General features: G+C 56.6%; 1 protein-coding gene across 8 annotated transcripts; it reads left to right on the top strand.

Moving 5' to 3' along the window:
• Positions 1-651: 651 nt before the first annotated feature.
• Positions 652-20,578, top strand: DPF1 (double PHD fingers 1). Of its 8 annotated transcripts, none has more exons than XM_009194358.2 (12): positions 652-782; positions 7,981-8,141; positions 8,225-8,332; positions 11,913-12,040; positions 12,307-12,396; positions 13,086-13,164; positions 13,372-13,503; positions 14,567-14,617; positions 14,711-14,830; positions 17,797-17,909; positions 19,212-19,293; positions 19,438-20,578. In XM_009194358.2, the coding sequence occupies exons 1-12, from the start codon at positions 751-753 to the stop codon at positions 19,506-19,508; spliced, it is 1,167 nt and encodes a 388-aa protein (XP_009192622.1). In that variant the 5' UTR covers positions 652-750; the 3' UTR covers positions 19,509-20,578. The 8 variants fall into 8 exon arrangements, with proteins under 8 accessions (XP_009192622.1, XP_009192620.1, XP_009192623.1 ...); XM_009194356.2 differs by having other exon boundaries at positions 670-782; positions 19,182-19,293; XM_031659498.1 differs by lacking the exon at positions 652-782 and adding an exon at positions 6,028-6,288 and having other exon boundaries at positions 19,182-19,293.
• Positions 20,579-21,309: the final 731 nt, after the last annotated feature.

Consider the following 21,309-nt stretch of genomic DNA (forward strand, 5'->3'; position numbering starts at 1 on the left):
AGGCATGAGCCACCACGACTGGCCCCATTTTCTTTTCTTTATAGCACCGTTCACTGTCTGAAATGATTTTATCTATTTATTTTCTTATTATCTGTCTTTCTCCACTAGAATGTCAGCTCCTTGAGAGTGGCAACTTTGTTTTGGTCATTGCTGTATCCCCAGTGCCTAGAAGAGTTCCTGGAACGCAGCAGGCACTCAGTAAATGAACAAAGGCACTGATGAACCCCTGTGCTTGTTCACAGGCTGTCCGACATAGAAGAGACACCCAAATAGGCCCAGACAATAATACACGACAGACTTTAGGGTCATCCGCATACCCTGGGGACACTTAGAAGCTAGGGACCACCTGATTCCGCGCCCGCGGTGCCTGGAGGGTGGAGATCCCGAGCTGGAGACCGAGCACTCCCAGGGAGGGAGGAAAGATGCTCTGGGGGGAGCCCCGCCCCTCCCTGTATCCCCAGCAGCCAATGGGAGCGCGGTCCTCCTGACGCCCCCTGGGACGTGTAGTCCGGGCAGGGGCGCCCTCGGGCGCCGCCGCGCGCCCCTAGACTCCACGTCCCGTCGTGCGCCGGGGGGCGCGGGGATTGGCTGAGCCCCGCCCCCGGCCCGCCCCGCTCCGCTCGCGCCGCAGCCCCAAGAATGAATGAAATCGTAGCGCGCTGGGCGGCAGAGCGGGCGGCGCAGGCCGGGCTGGGCCCGCGCGCGGCGGCAGCGGCGCCCCGGGCCGGAGGCGGCCCAGCCGAGCGGGCCATGGCTACCGCCATTCAGAACCCGCTCAAGTCGTGAGTGTCCCCGCCGTCCCCGCCCCCTGTCCAGACCCCCCCCCTACCAGGAGCCCTTCCCCCGCTCGCCCTAGGGCTGAGGAGGGGAACCCAGCGCGCGGACCGTAGTTGAATGGGGGCCCCCAGCGCGAACCCTTGCCCCGGGGACCCCCACCCCCTGTCGCCCCCTGGGGTTGGGGGCGGGAGCCCCTCCAGGGTCGCGGGGGCGCCTCTTCTTTGTCGCTGTCAGTGATGGAATGTGGCGCGGGCTGGGGGTGGCGGAGGCCGTTTCCCCACCCAGAGTGGGGGTAGGGGCTTCCCTCTCCTCCATCTCTTCCTCAGGGTCTCCGGAGGTGCCGGGCCTGGCCCAGCCGGGGCTGGAAGCTCGAACACCTAAGTCCGGACCTCGGTCTCCAGGGTTTCCATTACCCGCTCTCCCCTCATCAAAGCGCCTTTCTCTCTTTCCCCTTCTTTCTCTGGGGACCCCGGCCCTCGCGGCCGCAGGGTGGGAGCTGAGACGTCGGGGGTCCCGAGTTCCATCCCCGCTGCCTCCCCTTTTTCCTCCCGGAATCTCTGGGAACTAGAAACCCCGAACCCACGGTCAGCCTGGACCGCAGCATCCTTCCCTCTCCCCGCCCATACACATCAAACGGGAGCATCTCTTATCCCCTTGGGGACCGGCTGCCCAGGAGGCGGTGCCGGGAGCGCCCTCGGTCTCCGGGGATTCCCTCCCTTTCTCCCTGGCCGCGGCCCTCCGAGCGTTCGCCTCTTCCCGGGCCTGGTGACTGGGAACTCGGACGCCTGGGTCCCAGCCTGGCCCCTCCTGACCGTCCCCTCTCCTTGCCATCCCTCGCGCTCTCCACCCCTCCCCTTCCCCCTCTCCATCTCGCTCTTGCTTCCTCTTCGGGATCCCGGACTCCCGGGTCCCAGCCCTCCCCCACCCCCTGTTCCCAGGCGGTGACAGCGGGCTCCGAGTGACAGGCGCTCGGCCGCTCCCGCCCTCCCTCCCCGCAGGCGAGCGCGGCGCTCCCCTCCCCCTCCTCCCGGGCCTGGTGGAGGAGGCGGAGGGCGAGCGCCCGCGGCGTCGCACAAAGGGGCCGGGGCGACCTCCCCCACCCTTCCCCCAACCCCGTGCACTGGCTGCCTTGACCTTGAACATCGAGGGCTGGGGGCGGGGGTGAAGGGGGGTGAGAGGGAGAGAGTGAGAGAGGGAGCGGCCCCCCACCCCACCCACGAGAAGGGATGCGCCTGCTGGCTGGACCAGAGGCCGCCAGTTGCTTCTGGTTTCTGGCGGGAATGGGGGTGGGAGGTGGAGGGTGGGAGTTGGGAGAGGAAGCGGGGCAGAGACTTAGAGGCACGCGCCTACACGTGTGGCTCCGCCGTGAGCAGGGTGCCGGGAGCCGGTGTGTGGGGCTTGGGTCCGTGTGAGGTGGTGCATGGTGGTGACACCCCTCTGCTGCCCTCTCACCTTAAGTAGTACACACAGACAGCTGTCTGTCCTGTGAGGGATATCCGCAAAATGGCTGGGAACGGGGCACCTGTGCAAGTTGGTGGATCTACAGGCGATGGGGCCCCTCACCTTGACCCTGGCCCAGACCCCGGGAGGAGGTGTGCTGCAGCCCTGAGCAGGGGCCCAGCCAGAGTAAGCCTGGACTGGGAGGGCTCTGCCCCTCTGTGCCCTCCCCTTCCAAAAGGTCTCTGCAGGGGTGAGGGTGGGGACTCCCTGGCTCCTGAAGGAATGCGAGTCAAATCCCATGGGGAGAAGGAGCTGGAGGGTGCCGCCCTCGCAAGTTCCGACTGCCTGAGTTCTGAAACCAGCTTGAGCCACGAATGTTCCCTGCCGCGAGCCTCAGTTTTACCATCTGTGTATGGGGGCTTCTAACAGCCCTTACCACCCCATGGGGCTGTCCTGGGGCTTAAATAAGGCCATCTTTGTAAAGCACTTAGCACAGAGACCAACACTGATCAAATGTAGTGATTATTATTCATAGTATCAATATTGATTTATGAAATGGATTTCTACTGTGGGCCAGCTCCCCAACAGGGCACTGGGGGATGGGGCAGGAGGATTGTTTGGGCCAGGGAGAGGACTGGGAGTTCAAGTGTGTAGAAGTGTGTGGGAGTGGTGTGTGCAGGTGGTTAGGGTGGAAGGAAAGAAAGGAGAGCCCGCTCCAAGTGTCAGCCTGGGTCTGCGGGTAGAGGCCCTGCTGGTGGGCCAGACACGGAGGCTCATGCCTGTAATTTCAGCACTTTGGGAGGCCAGGGTGAGCCGATCACTTGAGCTTAGGAGTTTGAGACTAGCCTGGCCAACATAGGGACACCCTGTTTTTACAAGAATACAAAAATTAGCCGGGTGTGGTGGTGCACACCTGTAGTCCCAGCTACTTGGGGGTTTGAGGTGGGAGGATCGCTTGAGCCTGGGAGGTGGAGGCTGCAGTGAGCTGTGTTCATGCACTCCAGCCTGGGCCATTGAGTGAGATCCTGTCCAAAAAAAAAGAGAGAGAGAAAAAGAAAGAGGAAAGAAAGAAGGAGAAAGAAAGGAAGGAAGGAAGGAAGGAAGGAAGGAAGGAAGGAAGGGAAAGAAAAAGAGAAAGAAAGAAAGGAAGAAAAGAAAAGACAAATAGAAATTCTGCTTGTAGAGGAGGACTGTTAGAAAGGTCTACACTCAGAGTGTCTACACTCAGGCTTCTCTTAATCAAATTGACATGAGAGTTTGGGGTGGGGCAGGGGTGCGTGCCTGAGGCTAGAGGTGTGGGAATCGAGTGTAAGAGGGTGTGCTAAGGGGACCTGTGAGCGAATGGGAGGTGAGAGAGGAAGGTGGGGTCACAGCTCACCGTGGGCAAGGCGTGGGGTGGCCACTATAGGCCCCTGGAGGCCAGAGTGATCGTAGGGGTGCCACTTTCCCCCACTTAATCCCTTTGTCACACTCCAGGCCATATGTGAATCAGAGACCCACTTCCTCCTGTTTCAGGAGAGGGGCCGGCCAAGGCCTTACCTGGCTTAGATGGGCGAGTTGGTGGAAAGGGTCTAAGACTAGAGGGGTGTGTGTGTGTGTGTGTGTGTGTGTGTGTGTGTGTGTGTGTGTAGAAGTGACCGTGAGTGTAGGAGGCCTTGACTGGATCTTTCTCATGGGGGGATTTCAAGTGACAAAAATGGTGAAGGCTAGCGGGCCACTATTATCGGCTGGGGCGCCCCCTGGTGGATGAGGGCGTTTGTGGGCGTGTTAATTACAGCAGCCGCCCAAATCTGAATGCTGGCTCTACAGGGGTCGGGGCGGAAGACAGGAAGGGGAAAGGGGGAGGAGGGGTGAGACGGGAAGAGGGACGGGGTGGTGGTTTTGTGGAGAGACTGGGTCAGTGTGTGACTCAGTGGGTCCGCTCACTCCCTGGGGATCTCTTCCGGTGGAGTCAGTGTGTGTGACAGTGGAAGAGAGAAGCAGGTCAGGGCCACTTGGGGAGGGGCCTCAGGGTGCCTGCCTCCTTCCTTCAGTCTCACTTTCAAAGAGCCGCCAGGGGATGCAGGTATGTGAGGCCACCTTCCTGTGCCTCAGATTCCTCACCTGGAAAATGCAGATAATAATAGCAACACGGGGTGAACTATGCCCAGCACATGATGGGTGCATTTACTCATTCAACAAATATCTACTGAGCATCAATTTTTTTTTTGTTTTGGAGATAGGGTCTTGCTCAGTTGTCCAGGCTGGAGTGTAGTGGTGTGATCATAGCTCATTACAGCTTTGATCTCCTGGGCTCGGGACCATAGGCATGTGCCACCATGCCCAGCTATTTATTTTCTTTTTGGTAGAGACCAGGTCTCGCTATGTTGCCGAGGCTGGTCTCCTGAGCTCAAGTGGTCCTCTCATCTCAGCCTCCCAAATTGCTGGGATTACAGGCATGAGTCACCTCGCCCTGCTTACTTATTTTTTTGTTTGTTTGTTTGTTTGCTTTTAGAGACAGAGTCTTGCTCTGCCATCCAGACTGGAGTGCAGTGGTGAGACCACAGCTCACTGCAGCCTCAGCCTCCCAGGTTCAAGCTATCCTCCCACTTTAGCCTCGCAAGTAGCTGGTACTACACTGATGCGCCATCATGCCCAGCTAATTTAAATTTTTTTTTTTTTGTAGAGACAGGAGTCTGGATATGTTGCCCAGGTTGGTCTCAAACTCCTGGGCTCAAGCAGTCCTCTCATCTAGGCCTCCCAAAGTACTGGGATCGCAGACTGGAGCCATTGCACCTGGCCAGCATTATTCTTTCTTTCTTATTTGTTATTTATTTATTTATTTTTGAGATGGAGTCTTGCTCTTGTTGCCCAGGCTGGAGTGCAAAGGCATGATCTTGGCTCACTGCAACCTCCGCCTCCTGGGTTCAAGTGATTTTCCTGCCTCAGCTTCCCAAGTGGCTGGGATTACAGTCATGTGCCACCACGCCTGGCTAATTTTGTATTTTTAGTAGAGATGGGGTTTCTCCTTGTTGGTCAGGCAGGTCTCAAACTCCCAACCTCAGGTGATCTGCCCGCCTCAGCCTCTCAAAGTGCTGGGATTACAAGCGTGAGCCACTGTTCCTGGCCCGCTTTATTCTTTCTGATAGCATTTAGGTATTACCATTGACATCTTAGTAAAGTACATATCAGCTCCTTTGTGGAATAAATGGATTTCTTGAGCAAATACTACCTGCCAGGTACCTTTTTTTGTTTTTTTGTTTAAGGCAGATTCTTGCTCTGTCGCCCAGGCAGGATGTCAACTCACTGCAACCTCCGCCTCCTGGGCTCAAGTGATTCTCCTGCCTCAGCCTCCCAAATAGCTGGGAGTACAGGCATGCACCGCCACATCCGGCTAATTTTTGTATTTTTAGTAGAGACTGTTGGCCAGGCTGGTCTCCTACTCCTGACCTCAGGTGATCCACCTGCCTGGGCCTCCCAAAGTGCCGGGATTACAGGTGTGAGCCACTGTGCTTGGCCTGCCAGTTACCTTTTAAAATGCTTTGCCTATACTTCCTCATTTAATCCTCACAACACTCCAGTGAGGCATCATCCTCTTTTTACAGATGAGGAAACTGAGGCCCAGAAAGGTTAAGTCATTTGCCAAGGTCACATGGCCACCAAGTGACAGAGCTAAGATTTGAACCCTGGAGGTGTGACTACTGTTTCTAACCTGCACTGCTGCTGTCAGGCCTGCAGAAGGCGTTGAGCAGGGCGGGGTGACCGTGAGCGTGGCTGCTGGAAGAGACAGCCCCGGATGGGGACTCTGGAGCCAGGAGGGACTTGGGTGGGGGGGATGGGAGGTGTCTGCTGGAAGCATGTTGGTGAGAAGTCTGTGTGGGCACCTGGGAGGTGTCTCTGCGTCTCTTAGTATTGCAGTGTGTGTGCATGTGGCTGTGAGTCCGTGCGAAGGTGTGTGAGTAGGAGTGTGTGGGAGGCTGTGAGTCTCCGCGTGAATGTGTGTGTAAACTGCCATGCGTGGGCGTGTGCGAGTCCAGGTGTGCATGTGGTTGTGTGCACGCGAGAGCAGGCTATGTGGACGAGTGAGGGCGGGTGAGTGACGGTGCGTGCCCCGGGCCCCTCCTCCGCGCCGTCCCCGTCCCCGCGGGGTCCCGGGGGCCCCCTGGCCTGGGACTACCACTCCCGGCATGGCCCGGGCGGGCCCGCCCCGTCGCCGCTATTGGCCGTGGCCCTCGTGCTCCCGCCCCCCGGGAATGAATGGATGGGCGGCCTCAGCGCCCGCCCGACCGCTGGGAGGACCGACCCGGCGGGGACCTGCTGGGGGCAGGACCCGGGGAGCAAGATGGCCACTGTCATCCCTGGGCCCCTGAGGTGGTGCGGGCTGGCAGGAGGCGGGGAGGGAGCGCGGGCGGGTCTACGCGGGCCTGGGTGTGTGTGGCGCCCGGGGGTGGGGCCGAGGGGGTGTCTGGGGGGCTGTCACCGAGTGCGGGGCTGCGTGGGGGTGCGAGAGTGTGTGACTGTGGGTCTCTGACAAGAATGATGTCAGATGCGCCGCTCCCTGGAGGGGTGGAGGGCGTGGGGGACCTCCAGATTCTTTTTGGGGAAAGGGGACATCGTCCCCTCCCTGCGACCCTCGGGTCTGGGAGAGGGTGAAATGACTCGGGGGTGCGGGAGCCTTGGCAAACTGGAGTGAAGTCCACACTACCTTTGTCTTGGGATGTGGAGTGTGTGTATGTACCACTTATTTGTATTCTGGTTTTTTAAAGAATTTTTGGGGGATAGGTGTGTGGACGTGTGTCCGTTTCTTTTTATTCTGCACTAGATATCTTTGGATATTTGGGTCTCCCAGTGTGTGTCTGTGTCCTTTGGAACTATCTGTCATTTGTCTTGTGTTCTGTGTTTTTGGGTATGTAGGGCTGTGTGTATTTGTGTGTAAATTTTTGTGTGACTGTGGGTGGATTTGGCTGTTTCTGTGTTTTATATGTGTGTGTGTCTGTGTGGATGTGTTATATTTTAGATACTGGTTCCACATTGCACATCTTTGTAAATGTGTGTACCTGTGTGAATGTATGTGATTTCTTTGTGTTGTGTGTCTGGATATTGTGTGTGTGGTTCGCGTTGTGTCTTTGGATAGGTGGGTAAGTGCACAGGGGGGTAAGTGGTTTCTGTAGTTCCTGTCCTTTGACATGTGTGTGTCTGTATGTCTTTGGCTGCATGAGGTGTGTGTGTGTGTGTGTGGTGTTACGTTTCCATGTTGTGTGTCTTTGTGTGAGTGATGTGTTTCTGGTGTGTGTCTGTGGATATGTGATGTGTCTTTGTGCATGGTTATTTGTGTGATTCGTCTCCACACTATGGAACTTGGGATATTTGTCTTTTTCAGTAGATATTTATGTGTGCACGTGTGTGAGGTTTGTCTGTTTCTCCTTTGTGAGTACTGGGATTTGTCTCTCTTTGTGTGTGTGAATCCCGTGTGACTGTGGGTGATTTGTGTTGTGTGTCTGCATGTGTTCATGTAGGGATACATCCCGGTGTGTTTTTGTTTGTTTCTGTATGGTGTTTCTACTCATGAGCTGGAGGCCTGTTTGAGTCCCAGTTTGGGGGCCCCTGGGCCCTGTCCCCTTCCCCCAGCCTGGGTCCCAGAGTGGGAGGAGGAGAGAGGTGAAGCTGGAGGGGTCTGCCCACCCCTCCCGAGCCTGGGCGGGCCGGCAGCCGGGGGAGGGGTGCTGGGCGACCCTGTGCGCCTGCCCTTGCTGACAGCCGCCCGCCCGTTCGCTGCCCCTCTAGCCTAGGCGAGGACTTCTACCGCGAGGCCATCGAGCACTGCCGCAGCTACAACGCGCGCCTGTGTGCGGAGCGCAGCCTGCGACTGCCCTTCCTCGACTCGCAGACCGGCGTGGCCCAAAACAACTGCTACATCTGGATGGAGAAGACCCACCGCGGGCCGGGTACCGCTGGGAGGGCTGGCGCGAGGCGGGGCGGGGCCGGGCCACCCCACCGCGGCCGTCCTCTCACCTTCCTCTCTCTCCAGGTTTGGCCCCGGGACAGATTTACACGTACCCCGCCCGCTGTTGGAGGAAGAAACGGAGACTCAACATCCTGGAGGACCCCAGACTCAGGCCCTGCGAGTACAAGATCGGTGGGTGCAGCCGCTGGGGCCCCCAACGGTGTCCCAGGGCCTGCTGTGTGTCCAAGCCCGTCGGTCACCTTTATCCGCCTTCTAGCAAGTGTCTGCCTGGCTGGCTGTGTGTCTGCCCATGTGCATCTCGGGTGTTTCCCAGAGATTCCACAGTTTCTCTGAGTCACTGAGTGGCGACTGCATCTCCTCCTACATGGGCCCAGGTGCCCAGTTGTTGTTATGTATTTATTTATTTATTTTTGAGACAGAGTTTCACCCAGGCTGGAGTGCAATGGCGTGATCTCGCAACCTCCACCTAGTGGGGAGTTGAACCTTGAACCCGCAACCTCTGCCTAGCGGGTTCAAGCGATTCTCCTGCCTCAGCCTTCTGAGTAGCTGGGATTACAGGCATGCTCGCGCTTCGCCCACTTGGCATTTTGGCCCAGCCCATTTTTAGTGAAGAAGTAGGGTTTCACCCCGTGTTGGTCAGGCTGGTTTGGAACTCCTGACCTTAGGTGATCTGGCCACCTCGGCCTCCCGAAGTGCTGGCATTACAGGCGTGAGCCACCACACCCCGCCAAGGGGTTCAGTGGTATTGGAGGGCATAGTGATACCTGTTAGGTGTGTGTGGGTGTATGGAGTTTCTGACTGCATCCCTTCCCCTGGGAGTTGGGATGGATCAGTATCTGCCTGTATTTTATTTTTTTTTTTTGAGATGGAGTCCGGCTCTGTTGCCCAGGCTGGAAGTACAGTGGCACGATCTCAACTCACTGCAACCTCCGCCTAGTGGGTTCAAGTGATTCTCCTGTCTCAACCTCCCACGGAGCGCACATCGACATGCCCAGCTAATTTTTTTTGTATTTTTAGTACAGACGGGGTTTCACCATGTTGGCCAGGCTGGTCTCGAACTCCTGACCTCAGGTGATCCACCCGACTCGGCCTCCCAGAGTGCTGGGATTATAGGCTTGAGCCACCGTGCCCGGCCATCTGCCTGTATTTTTTTCTGTGGGTGCCTGAGGGTGTCCGCCTCTGTATCTCCCCAAGGGCGCCCGGATGTCTCAGTGTCTGGTTGCAGCTCTCTCCTCTCTTAGGTGTATCTTCCCGGGTGTCTCCAAGTGTCTTAGAAGGCTTGTGTCTTGTGTGTGTCTGCTTTGTCAGGGCGTCCAGCTCCTTCCCAGTGTGTCTGGGTGTGTTAGGCGGCGCGGCCGCCTCTTTCTGTGGGTGTGTAGGTGCCTCGGAGTGTCTGGGAGAATCTCTTCCTGATGGTGTCTGGCGTATCAGGTGTATTTCTGCACGTGTGTGTCAGTCCATCAGAGGATCTGGACTTAACCTGGAATGTGTTTAGGAGTATCAGGGTCATTGGGGTCAGTTTCTCTTCCTGAGTCCGAAGGTCTGTGTGTACCCAGGAGTGTGGCAGTGCCCACCTGGCTGTGTCTCTCTGTCTGTCTGTGTCTCCTGTGTGTGTGTGTGTGTGTGTGTGTGTGTGTATCTAGCTGAGCAATTCTCCCTGGGTGTGTTGGTATCTCCCCACTATGTGTCTAGGCATCTCATCTGTGCAATGTACCACAGGGGAGTCTACTTAGAATGTCAGGCCTCTTTCTTCTTTCTTTCTTTCTTTCTTTCCTTCTTTCTTTCCTTCTTTCTTTCTTTCCATCTTTCCTTTCTTTCTTTCTTTCTTTCTTTCTTTCTTTTCTTTCTTTCTTTTCTTTCTTTCTTTCTTTTTCTTTCTTTCTTTCTTTTCTTTCTTTCTTTCTTTCTTTCTTTCTTTCTTTCTTTCTTTCTTTCTTTCTTTCTTTCTTTCTTTCTTTCTTTCTTTTCTTTTCTTTCTTCTTTCTTTCTTTCTTTTCTTTCCATTCCATTCTTTCTTTCTTTCTTTTCTTTCTTTCTTTTCTTTCTTTCTTTCTTTCTTTCTTTCTTTCTTTCCTCTTTTCTTCTTTTTCTTTCTTTCTTTCTTTTTCTTTCTCTTTCTTTTCTTTCTTTTTCTTTCTTTTATTCCTTTATTCATTTTGTCCCATTCCATTTTCATTTTGTTCATTCATTCATCCTTCCTTCTTCCCTCCCTCCCTCCCTCCCTTTCTTTTCTTTCTTTCTTTTCCTTCTTTCTTTCTCTTTCTTTTCTTCCATCCAGTTTGGAGTGCAGTGGCACGATCTCAGCTCACTGCAACCTCTGTCTCCCGAGTTCAAGTGATTCTCTTTCTCAGCCTCCTGAGTAGCTAGGATTACAGGTGTGAGCAATTACATCCGGTCAATTTTTGTATTTTGTTTTTAAGTAGAGATGAGGTTTTACCATGTTGGCCAGGCTTGTCTCGAACTCCTGACCTGAAGTGATCCACCCACCTCGGCCTCCTAAAGTGCTGGGATTACAGGTGTGAGGCACCGCACCTGACCAGCTGATTATCTCTGCGCATCTCTGAGAGTACCCATGGGTCCGGCTATGTCTCCTTCATGTGTCTGGCTGTCTCCAAGGATCTGGCTATACCTCTCTGAGTCTCTAGGCTGTATCTGAGAGTGTGGCTTGGCCAGGCATGGTGGCTTGTGCCTGTAATTCCAGCATTTTGGGAGGCTGAGGCAGAGGATCACTTGAACTCAGGAGTTTGAGACCAGCCTGACTAACATGGTGAAACCCTGTCTCTACCAAAAATACAAAAATTAGCCGGTGTGGTGGCGGGCCAACCACTCTGCCTGTAGTCCTAGTTACCCAGGAGGCTGATGGGAGGATCACTTGAGCCTGGGAGTCGCAGTGAGCTGAGATTGTGCCACTGCACTCCAACCTGGGTGACGGAGCGAGACCCTGTCTCAAAAAAAAAAAAAAAAAAAAAAAGAAAGAAAGAAAAAGAAAAAGGAGAGCTTGGTTGGGCCACTTCCTTTCCCCGTCTGTCTCAGAAAATCTGTCTGGATGTCCCCTATGGGTGTCCATGTGTCTCCTCTGTGAGTGTGTATCTGTCCGTATTTGTCTGGGTGTGTTTAAGAGTCGCTGTGTCGGCCGGGTGCGGTGGCTCAAGCCTGTAATCCTAGCACTTTGGGAGGCCGAGACGGGCGGATCACGAGGTCAGGAGATCGAGACCATCCTGGCTAACACGGTGAAACCCCATCTCTACTAAAAAATACAAAAAACTAGCCGGGCGAGGTGGTGGGCGCCTGTAGTCCCAGCTACTCGGGAGGGAGGCTGAGGCAGGAGAATGGCGTAAACCCGGGAGGCGGAGCTTGCAGTGAGCTGAGATCCGGCCACTGCACTCCAGCCTGGGCAACAGAGTGAGACTCCGTCTCAAAAAAAAAAAAAAAAAAAATAGTCGCTGTGTCTTCCCTGAGTAGGTCTGGGTGTGCCTGATGGCCTGTGTCTTTTTCTGAGGCTTTCCGGTGTATCCAAAGTTCTGACTGTGTCTCCTGCCATGCATCCCAGGGCATCTGAGGGTGTGGCTGGGTCTCCCCGGGGTCTGGGCCTCCCTTCTAGGGCGTGTAGTTAAATCCTCGCCTCGGCTGCTGGCCGAGTGTGGGAAAGCTTCTTCCCTCCCGCAAAGAGCATGGTCCCCCCACCTGCATAGTTTGAGGAGTCCTCTAGGGTCAGCTTCCCCATCTGACCCCTCCATGGCCCTGTCCCCAGACTGTGAAGCACCCCTGAAGAAGGAGGGTGGCCTCCCTGAAGGGCCCGTCCTCGAGGCTCTGCTGTGTGCAGAGACGGGGGAGAAGAAGATTGAGCTGAAGGAGGAGGAGACCATTATGGACTGTCAGGTAGGCCCACCCCTGGGGGACTCCCCGACATGGCTTCCTCTCACCCCTGCCGGCCGCCAGCCCGGGCCCTCATGTTCCTGCTCTGAAACCGCCCGGTTTCCTCCAGCCCTTGGGCATCCCAGTCTCCATCCTCCCAGACTTCCTCTCTGTTTGGAAGAACTCCCGACTTACGCTCTCATCCCCAATCTCCACCTCTGCCCAGAGCCCCTCAAAAGCAGGTCAGTGGCTCCTACTTTCTTGATCCGTCTCCTTTCTCTATTGCCCAGAAACAGCAGTTGCTGGAGTTTCCGCATGATCTCGAGGTGGAAGACTTGGAGGATGACATTCCCAGGAGGAAGAACAGGGCCAAAGGAAAGGTATCACCCCAAGGTTCTCCTCTCCCCTGCTCCCCTCAATGACAGGTCTCATTCGTGGAGCAGGCGCAGTGGTCGGCCCCTGCCAAGTCTGACCTCATTGAATCCCAGAACAGCCTGCAGGGGTGGGGGATTTAATACCCATTTTACAGATGAGGAAACTGAGGCTCATCTGTATTAAGCCATTTGCAAAGCAGAGATTATGCAGTGGGTTAGAGCTACCTTCATCCCCGTGCCGCAGAGGAAGAAGCTGAAACTTGGAGAGGTTTGAAGCCCCACAGCTAGGACGTTTGCAGAGCTGCAATTTGAATTTGCAAAAGACTCTGTTTTCTCACTTTCTTTTTTCCTTTTTTTTTTTTTTTTTTCCCGAGACAGAGTCTTGCTCTGTCGCCAGGCTGGAGTGCAGTGGCGTGATCTCGGCTCACTGCAACCTCCGCCTCCTGGGTTCAAGCGATTCTTCTGCCTCAGCCTCCTAAGTAGCTGGGACTACAGGCATGCGCCACCACACCCGGCTAATTTTTGTATTTTTAGTAGAGATGGGGTTTCACCATGTTGGCCAAGGTGGTCTCGAGCTCTTGACCTACTGATCTGCCTGCCTTGGCCTTCCAAAGTGCTGGGATTACAGGCGTGAGCCGCCGCGCCCGGCCTGTTTTCTTACTTTCTTGGCCTCTCACTCCTGACTCTCCCTACAGGCATATGGCATCGGGGGTCTTCGGAAACGCCAGGACACCGCTTCCCTGGAGGACCGAGACAAGCCGTATGTCTGTGATAGTGAGTCCTTCTGAAGAGGGGGAAAGGCAGAGAGAGGGGGGCCCAGAGAATCCCCACCTTGTGGCCCTCTGCCTCCTGTTCCAGACCCGGGTTGGGGGGATGCTCAGGTCTCTGGCCGAGTGGGGGAGGTGTGATCCTGGAGGCCAGGGTGGAGGCAGCATGGGCCTGGAGGGGCTGACAGGCCCTCCTGGCTCGCTCGCTCCCCAGTCTGTGGGAAACGGTATAAGAACCGGCCGGGGCTCAGCTACCACTACACCCACACCCACCTGGCTGAGGAGGAGGGGGAGGAGAACGCCGAACGCCACGCCCTGCCCTTCCACCGGAAAAACAACCATAAACGTGAGCTGGCAGGCCAGGTGGGGGTGGTGAGGGGCCCTGGGAGTGGGGAAGAGGAGCCCAGCTGGGGGTGGGGGTGGGGGGGCATTAGACATTTCTGGAAAATCTCCAGCTCAGCCGTTCCCTCCCCCCACCGACCATGGGGATGCTGGCTCTGGGGTTGCCATGGCAACCAACCATCGCTCCTTCGCTCCCGGCCGGGCGTAATATTTCTGGGTCTGATTTATTGTTTCAATTAGAGCTTGGGGGTGGGGGGGTGTGATAGATGGCTCCCCTCCCGCCCTGCCTTCCCTTTCTCCTTTCTCGGCTAAGCTTTGGTCAAGGGGCAGGGTCTGTGACCTGGGAGCCCTTGGCGTCCGCCCGTGCCAATCCCATGCCAGTTCTGACAGCTGAGGGATGGGGGCGGGGAGGAGGGTTTGGGAGAGGCAGCAGGGAGACACCGTCTTCCCACCTATCTCTCAGAGGCAGAGGCTGAGTGTCCTCACCCCAGGCCACTACACACCTGGGCACCTCGGTGTTCAGAATTTTTCTTCTGAGTGTCTGTTTCTGTACCAGATCTTGGCTCGGGGTACTCTCTGAATTTGTTAGATACAAATTACTGAGGGTGCACTTGGAAGTGGGTGGCTGGGAGACATGTATGTGAGAAGGGAAGCAGGGAGCCCTTCTTCACGCTGTCTTTACCAAGTTTTGACCCAATAAAGAGGACGGGTCAGTTGTCTCAAGGAGTTGGGAATCCTGACTGGGTGCAGTGGCTCACACTTATAATCCCACCATTTTGGGAGGCTGGGGCGGGAGGATCGCTGGAGGCCAGGAGTTGGAGTCCAGCCTGGACAACATACCAAGATGCTGCTTTTATTTTTAATTGAAAAATAAATAAATAAATAAAAAGAAGAGTTGGGAGTCCCGATGAGAACTGTTTTCGCCTCTCCCCACGGCTTAGGGTAGCTACTCACTCTTCCCACCTCCCCACACCTGGACTAAGAGGTCCATCCCTGGGGCTGAGGCTGGGGGCAGGGTGGAGCCTTGCCTGTGGTGAGAGTCCCTCTCTCTGTCCCCCTTACCCCAGAGTTTTACAAAGAATTGGCCTGGGTCCCTGAGGCACAAAGGAAACACACAGGTATGGACGCCTCCTTCTGCTCCTAACATCTGCAGCCACCTTTGCGGGGTGCCCTTGCCTGCCCCGTGCCAATGCCTGTCCGCTGTCTTGCAGCCAAGAAGGCGCCCGACGGCACTGTCATCCCCAACGGCTACTGTGACTTCTGCCTGGGGGGCTCCAAGAAGACGGGGTGTCCCGAGGACCTCATCTCCTGTGCAGACTGTGGGCGATCAGGTGACGCTCCCCACCTGAGGTTTCTGGGGGCCGGGTGCAGAGGACATTCAGGAGTGCAGACCTGGAGGGAGGGAGGCAAGGCGGTGAGGACTGAGGGGACCCCGAGCGTGTAGGGGATACTGGGGATAACCAGAGCTAGCGAGGCTGATGCAACTGCTGAGGATGGTGGGAATTGGATCGGATCAGTGAGGCTTCAGGGATAACGGGATGTGGCTCTCATGGCACTGTGGGTAGCGGCCTGTGCTTAGCATGGCATCAAGAGTAGTGAGAGGGCTGGGTGCAGTGGCTCACGTCTGTAATCCCAGCACTTTGGGAGGCCGAGACGGGCGGATCACAAGGTCAGGAGATCGAGACCATCCTGGCTAACACGGTGAAACCCCGTCTCTATTAAGAAATACAAAAAACTAGCCAGGCGAGGTGGCGGGCACCTGTAGTCCCAGCTACTCGGGAGGCTGAGGCCGGAGAATGGCGTGAACCCGGGAGGCGGAGCTTGCAGTGAGCTGAGATCCGGCCACTGCAGTCCAGCCTGGGTGACAGAGCGAGACTCCGTCTCAAAAAAAAAAAAAAAAAAAAAAAAAGAGTAGTGAGAGGCTGGGTGCAGTGGCTCACGTCTGTAATCCCAGCACTTTGGGAGGCAGAGGTGGGAGGATCACTTGAGGCCAGGAATTTGAGACCAGCCTGAGCAACATAGCAAGACCCCCATCTCTACAAAAAATTTAAAAATTAGCCAGGTGTGTTGTTGCGCACCTGTAATCCCAGCAACTCAGGAGGCTGAGGCTGGAGGCTCCCTTGAGCCCAGGAGTTTGAGACCAGTCTGGGCAACATAGTGAGATCCCATCTATTAAAAACAAAATTAGCCGGGCATGGTGTCGCACCCCATTAGTCCCAGCTACCCAGGAGGCTGAGGTGGGAGGCTGCTTGAGCCCAGGAGGTTTTTTTTTTTGAGATGGAGTCTCCCTCTGTCACCCAGGCTGGAATGCATTGGCACGATCTTGGCTCACTGTAACCTCCGCCTCCTGGGTTCAACTGATTCTTGCGCCTCAGCCTCCTGAGTAGCTGGGATTACAGGCACACGCCACCATGCCAGGTTAATTTTTGTATTTTTAGTAGAGACAGGGTTTCACCATGTTGGCCAGGCTGGTCTCAAACTCCTGACCTCAGGTGATCTGCCTGCCTTGGCCTCCCAAAGTGCTGGGATTAAAGGCATGAGCCACTGCACCCGGCCCCTTGAGCCCAGGAGTTTTTGACCAGTCTGGGCGACATAATGAGAGCCCATCTATTAAAAAAAAATTGGCCGGGTGCAGTGGCTCACATCTGTAATCCCAGCACTTTGGGAGGCTGAGGTGGGTGGATTACAAGGTCAAGAGATCAAGACCATCCTGGCCAACATAGTGAAACCCCGTCTCTACTAAAAATATAAAAATTGGCCGGGCGCAGTGGCTCAAGCCTGTAATCCCAGCACTTTGGGAGGCCGAGGCGGGTGGATCACGAGGTCAGGAGATCGAGACCATCCTGGCTAACATGGTGAAACCCCGTCTTTACTAAAAAATACAAAAAACTAGCCGGGCGTGGTGGCGGGCGCCTGTAGTCCCAGCTACTCGGAGGCTGAGGCGGGAGAATGGCGTGAACCTGGGAGGTGGAGCTTGCAGTGAGCCGAGATCGCGCCACTGCACTCCAGCCTGGGCGACAGAGCAAGACTCCGTCTCAAAAAAAAAAAAAAATATATATATATATATAAATTATCTGGGTGTGGTGGCGCGTGCCTGTAATCCCAGCTACTCTGGAGACTGAGGCAGGAGAATCGCTTGAACCCAGGACTCCGAGGTTTCAGTGAGCTGAGATCGCACCACTGCACTCCAGCCTGGGTGTCAGAGCAAGACTCCGTCTCAAAAAAAAAAGCTGGGTATGGTTTCGCACCCCATTAGTCCCAGCTACTCGGGAGGCTGAGGTGGGAGGATTGCTGGAGCCCGGGAGGTCAAGCCTGCAGAGTGGGCTCTCATGGCACCACTGTGCTCCAGCCTGGGCAACAGAGTGAGACCCTGTTTCAAAAACCAAAACAAGACAAAAGGAGTAGCAAGAGACGGGGGTCAAGGTGTGGCGGATAGTGGGCTGTGCGGTGTAAGTGACGGATGCCACCACCTGGGCACTGGTAGCAGGACGAGCTTGCCGTAGAATTGTGGCTTACAGAACGTGGTTTCCTGTGGTGGACTTGTGGGCAATACAGACTGGATGCCACAGCACAGTAGGCCATGCATTGTGGTTGTCATGGCATCTTGGGTAGTGAAATGTGGTTGTCATGGCAACTCGGTATCATGGAATGTAGTTGTGATGGCACCGGGGCCGTGGTTGCAGGGGGCGGGCACCACGGGTCGTGGCTGCAGGTCGCAGCTGCGGGTGTCTCTGCACCGGGGCCGTGGAATGACGGACAGCCTGGCGCTCCACAGTATTGTCAGTAACAATTTGGTTGCTGGGGCATCATGTAGAATGGGCTTTAGTTGCACGAAACCAAGGTGTGGGGACCCCGTTGTGGAAGGCGGTTGCCATGGCATTGTGGCTGGGAGAGTGCGGTCGCCACGCTGCTGCGGTTAACAGGACCCTGGCCGTTCTGCTGTGGGTAATGGAATGTGGCTGTCTCAGCACGGTGGTTAACAGAAGGTGGTTGCCACAGTGTTGTGGGTGGTAGAAAGTGGTTGCCACAGCACTGTGGGTAATGGAATGCGGTTGCCATGGCGTTCAGGGGAGCAGAGTGTGGTTGCCATGGTGGTTGTGGTAGGAGACTGTGGTGGCCGGGGGACAGCTGCTGGCCACGTGGTTGCTGGGCAGGTGTGGGGTCAGGCTGTGGACCCCGGCAGCTCATCCCGGCCTCATCAGCTGGGAGTAGGGGCTGAGCGATGGTTCCCCTGGTGGTCAGTGCCCACCAGGGGCACGCTGACCTCCTAACTGCACCCCTGTCCCTTGGCCCCCAGGACACCCCTCATGTTTACAATTCACGGTGAACATGACGGCAGCTGTGCGGACCTACCGCTGGCAGTGCATTGAGTGCAAATCCTGCAGCCTGTGCGGAACCTCCGAGAACGACGTGAGTGCCGCCCGCCCCCCGCGTGCCCTGCTGCCCGCCCCGCTTGGCACATCCACCTCCGCTCCTCGAGCTTAAAGCCTGTGTCTGAGCCCTCCCTGGTGAACGCGAGTCCCCTGTGTTACCATCATGCTGGTGTCCATAAATTGAACCCGGCACTTTCTCCTCTTTGTCTCTCTGACTCCTCCCAACCACCCTCTGAAGCAGGGGGTCTTGTTCCCACTTCGCAGGGAAGAAACCGAGCTCAGAGAGGGAAAGAGACCTGGCCAGGGTCAGCCAGCTAGGGAAATGGAAGAGCTGAGATGTAAAGCCATGACCACTGCTGGCAGAGCTGGTATCAGATCGTCTTAGGATTGTTTAAAGCCTTCCACAGGCCGGGCGCGGTGGCTCACGCCTATAATCCCAGCACTCTGGGAGAGGCTGAGGTGGGTGGATCACCTGAGGTCAGGAGTTCCAGACCAGCCTGGCCAACATGGTGAAACCCCGTTTCTACAAAAGTACAAAAATTAGCTGGGTGCCTGTAGTCCCAGCTACTTGGGAGGCTGAGGCAGGAGAATCTCTTGAACTTAGGAGGTGGAGATTGCAGTGAACCGAGATGGCGCCACTGCGCACTCCAGCCTGGGTGACAGAGCGAGATTCCGTCTCAAAAACAAAAACAAAAGCCATGACTGTTGCAGGCAGAGCCGGTATCAGATCATCTTGGTGTCATATAAGGCCTTCCACAGGCTGGGAGTGGTGGCCCACCCATGTAATCCCAGCACTTTGGGAGGCTGAGGAGTTTTGAGCCCAGCAGTTCTAGACCAGCCTGGGCAACATAGTGAGACCCCCATCTCTACAAAAAATTAAAAAAAAAAAAAAAAAAAAAAACAGCCAGGCGTGGTGGCCCACACCTGTAGTCCCAGCTCAGGTGGCTGAGGCAGGAGAATCACTTGAGCCCAGGAGTGTGAGGCTGCAGTGAGCTGTGACTGCACCACTGCACTTCCAGCCTGGGCAACAGGGTAGGACCCTGTCTCTAAAAATATAAAATAATAATAATAATAAACCTTCCGCAGAGCCTTGTGAAACCCCCACTATAAATCCTTATGAAACCCCCGCTATAAATCGCGAAGGGACCGTCCCGAGGGATATATGCCTGGCTAAGCAGTGTTGTGCACACATTTCCTGCTGCTAAGACCTTCTCAGAGACTTTCTTGGCAGGCCTCACCTCCCCCCAGCCCCCTTGACCTAGCCCCTGCCCCAGCCCCCCACCCCCGTTTCTGGTGCCCGTGCCCCCAGGGTGCCAGCTGGGCGGGTCTCACCCCCCAGGACCAGCTGCTGTTTTGTGACGACTGCGATCGGGGTTACCACATGTACTGCCTCAGCCCCCCCATGGCGGAGCCCCCGGAAGGTGAGAGGAGAGGCAGGCACCACGTGGGCGGGGGGGTGGGAACGCCCATCTCCCGGTTGTCGAGAACTGTGTCCTCTGGGTGGGAAGCGGCTGGGGCAGCCCTCCCGGACCTGGGCCTGACTCCAGCTTCGGCCGCCCCCGCAGGGAGCTGGAGCTGTCACCTCTGTCTTCGGCACCTGAAGGAAAAGGCTTCCGCTTACATCACCCTCACCTAGGCCGGCTCGGCGCTGGGACTCTGGGGTGGTGCTCGCCTACCTGCCTCTCTGAGCTCCTCACTTCTCCTCCACCCTGAATGCCCCGCAGCGGGAGCGGGAGAGGGGGAAGCCGAGAGGGGGCTGGGCCACCCCCTCCCCTCTGTGCAAGTGGAATGTCTGCCCTGTGGGTGGGTGGGCCCGGCCAGGGCCTCTCCCTCCCTCCCTCCCTCTCTGTCCCTTGGCAAATGGACACCAGGGGCTTCTCCCCTCAAAGCCATACCCCGCCTCTGGGCGGGCATGGGGGGTGGTGGGTGCCAGCCAGGGGCATGGACAGAGCCTTTTTCTAAAGAAAAAGACAAAAAGTTAAAAAAAAAAAAAAAAGAAAAAAAAGGAAAAGAAGTTAATATATACAAAGAGTCCTCCAAGGCCTGGCTGGGTGGAGGGGCGCTGCTGAGAGCGTCCACTGGGCCCCCGCCTCTGCCGGCCCCCTGCCGGGCGCCCGAACCCCAATTTCTGGAGCTGCAGCCGTCCCGCGCCCCACCCAAGGTGGGCACCTTCCCCTCCTGTGCCCAGGGCGGTGGGCGTGGTGTCCACCTGCCCCTCCCGGTGCCCACGGTGGATACTGCATGATGTGAACCTTGGTTTTGAACTCTGTTCCTGCCCCTCCCCGACCGCCCTGGCCTGTGCCCGCCCCGTGCCTGCCGTGGCTGGTGGGTGGCGGTGGTGGGGCCGGGTGGGCCCCCGCCCAGCGCCTGCTGGTATGAGAAGCACAGACTCCGCCACGGACTCCTTTTCCCTCCCTCCTCCGCCCTCCTCCCGCCCCGCCAGGCCTGGCGGCCCCCGCCCCCCTCACTGGCCATTTTGGGGGGAGTGAGGGGGCGTGGTTGTTTCTTGTGGTTGTGTGTGTTTGTTGTTCGGGTTTTTAAAAAGGGAAACTGAGACTGCAGGTGGGGGAGGTGGTGGGTTTTGGGGGGATGTCCCCCAATCCAGGAGTGCCCTCCCACTTGTCACCGAGTCTCCTCTATTGCCTGCCTCTGCTGTGAATTAACTTGTTCTGTGTATTAAACTGGGCCTGACCCCTCTGCCCACGACTGCCTCGTTCTCCTGTCTGGTTTGGGGCATCACCAAGAAGGAGGGCCAGGGGTGGGGAGGGCCTTGTAGGGGGTGAGGCGACCAGCCAGCCCCTACTTCCATCCACCTCCTTCTCCTCCCGCCTGCACCCTGTCTCTCCCCGGCTTTGTCCCAGCTCCGCCTTGCTTTGCCAGAAAGGAGGAGAAGGGGGATGGGGTGGAGGGGCTCCCGCCCAGCCAGCTGTGGTTGCCCCGGCAACGGGCTGCTGCAGCTGCAGCGGGCGCAGCCAAGAGGGAGGCAGGAGCCGGGCCGGGGGAAGGGAAGGGCTGGGAAGAGGACGGTGGGTTGGCCCCTCCTGAGACTAGGGTGGGGAACGGGGGTGTCAGGAGGTGTCATCCCAGGCCCAGACATCTCCAGGGAGCTCCCTGTCCTGGATGTGGGGCAAATCAGCAGTGGGGATGGGGTGGAAAGAGAGGTACTAAGGGAGGGCAGGAGGGTATCTAGACACTGGCACTGGGAGAGAGACTGAGATGTGGGCGACACGTGGGGGGCGGGAGTGAGGAGTGAGGGAACTAGGACACAGATCAGGAGAGAGAAAGAGATGAGGACAGTCACACAGTTATTGAGAGAATCAGAAAAAAGAGCAGGAGGGTGCAGAAGGGAGAGACAGGAGGAAGGACTGGGAGAGAGGAAGGGAGCAGGGGTGAGAAGGAGGTTTAGTGGGAGAGGGAATAACAGTAATAAAGAATGG

This window comes from Papio anubis, chromosome 20 (genome assembly GCF_008728515.1).
Source record: "Papio anubis isolate 15944 chromosome 20, Panubis1.0, whole genome shotgun sequence".
Lineage (NCBI taxonomy): Eukaryota > Metazoa > Chordata > Mammalia > Primates > Cercopithecidae > Papio > Papio anubis.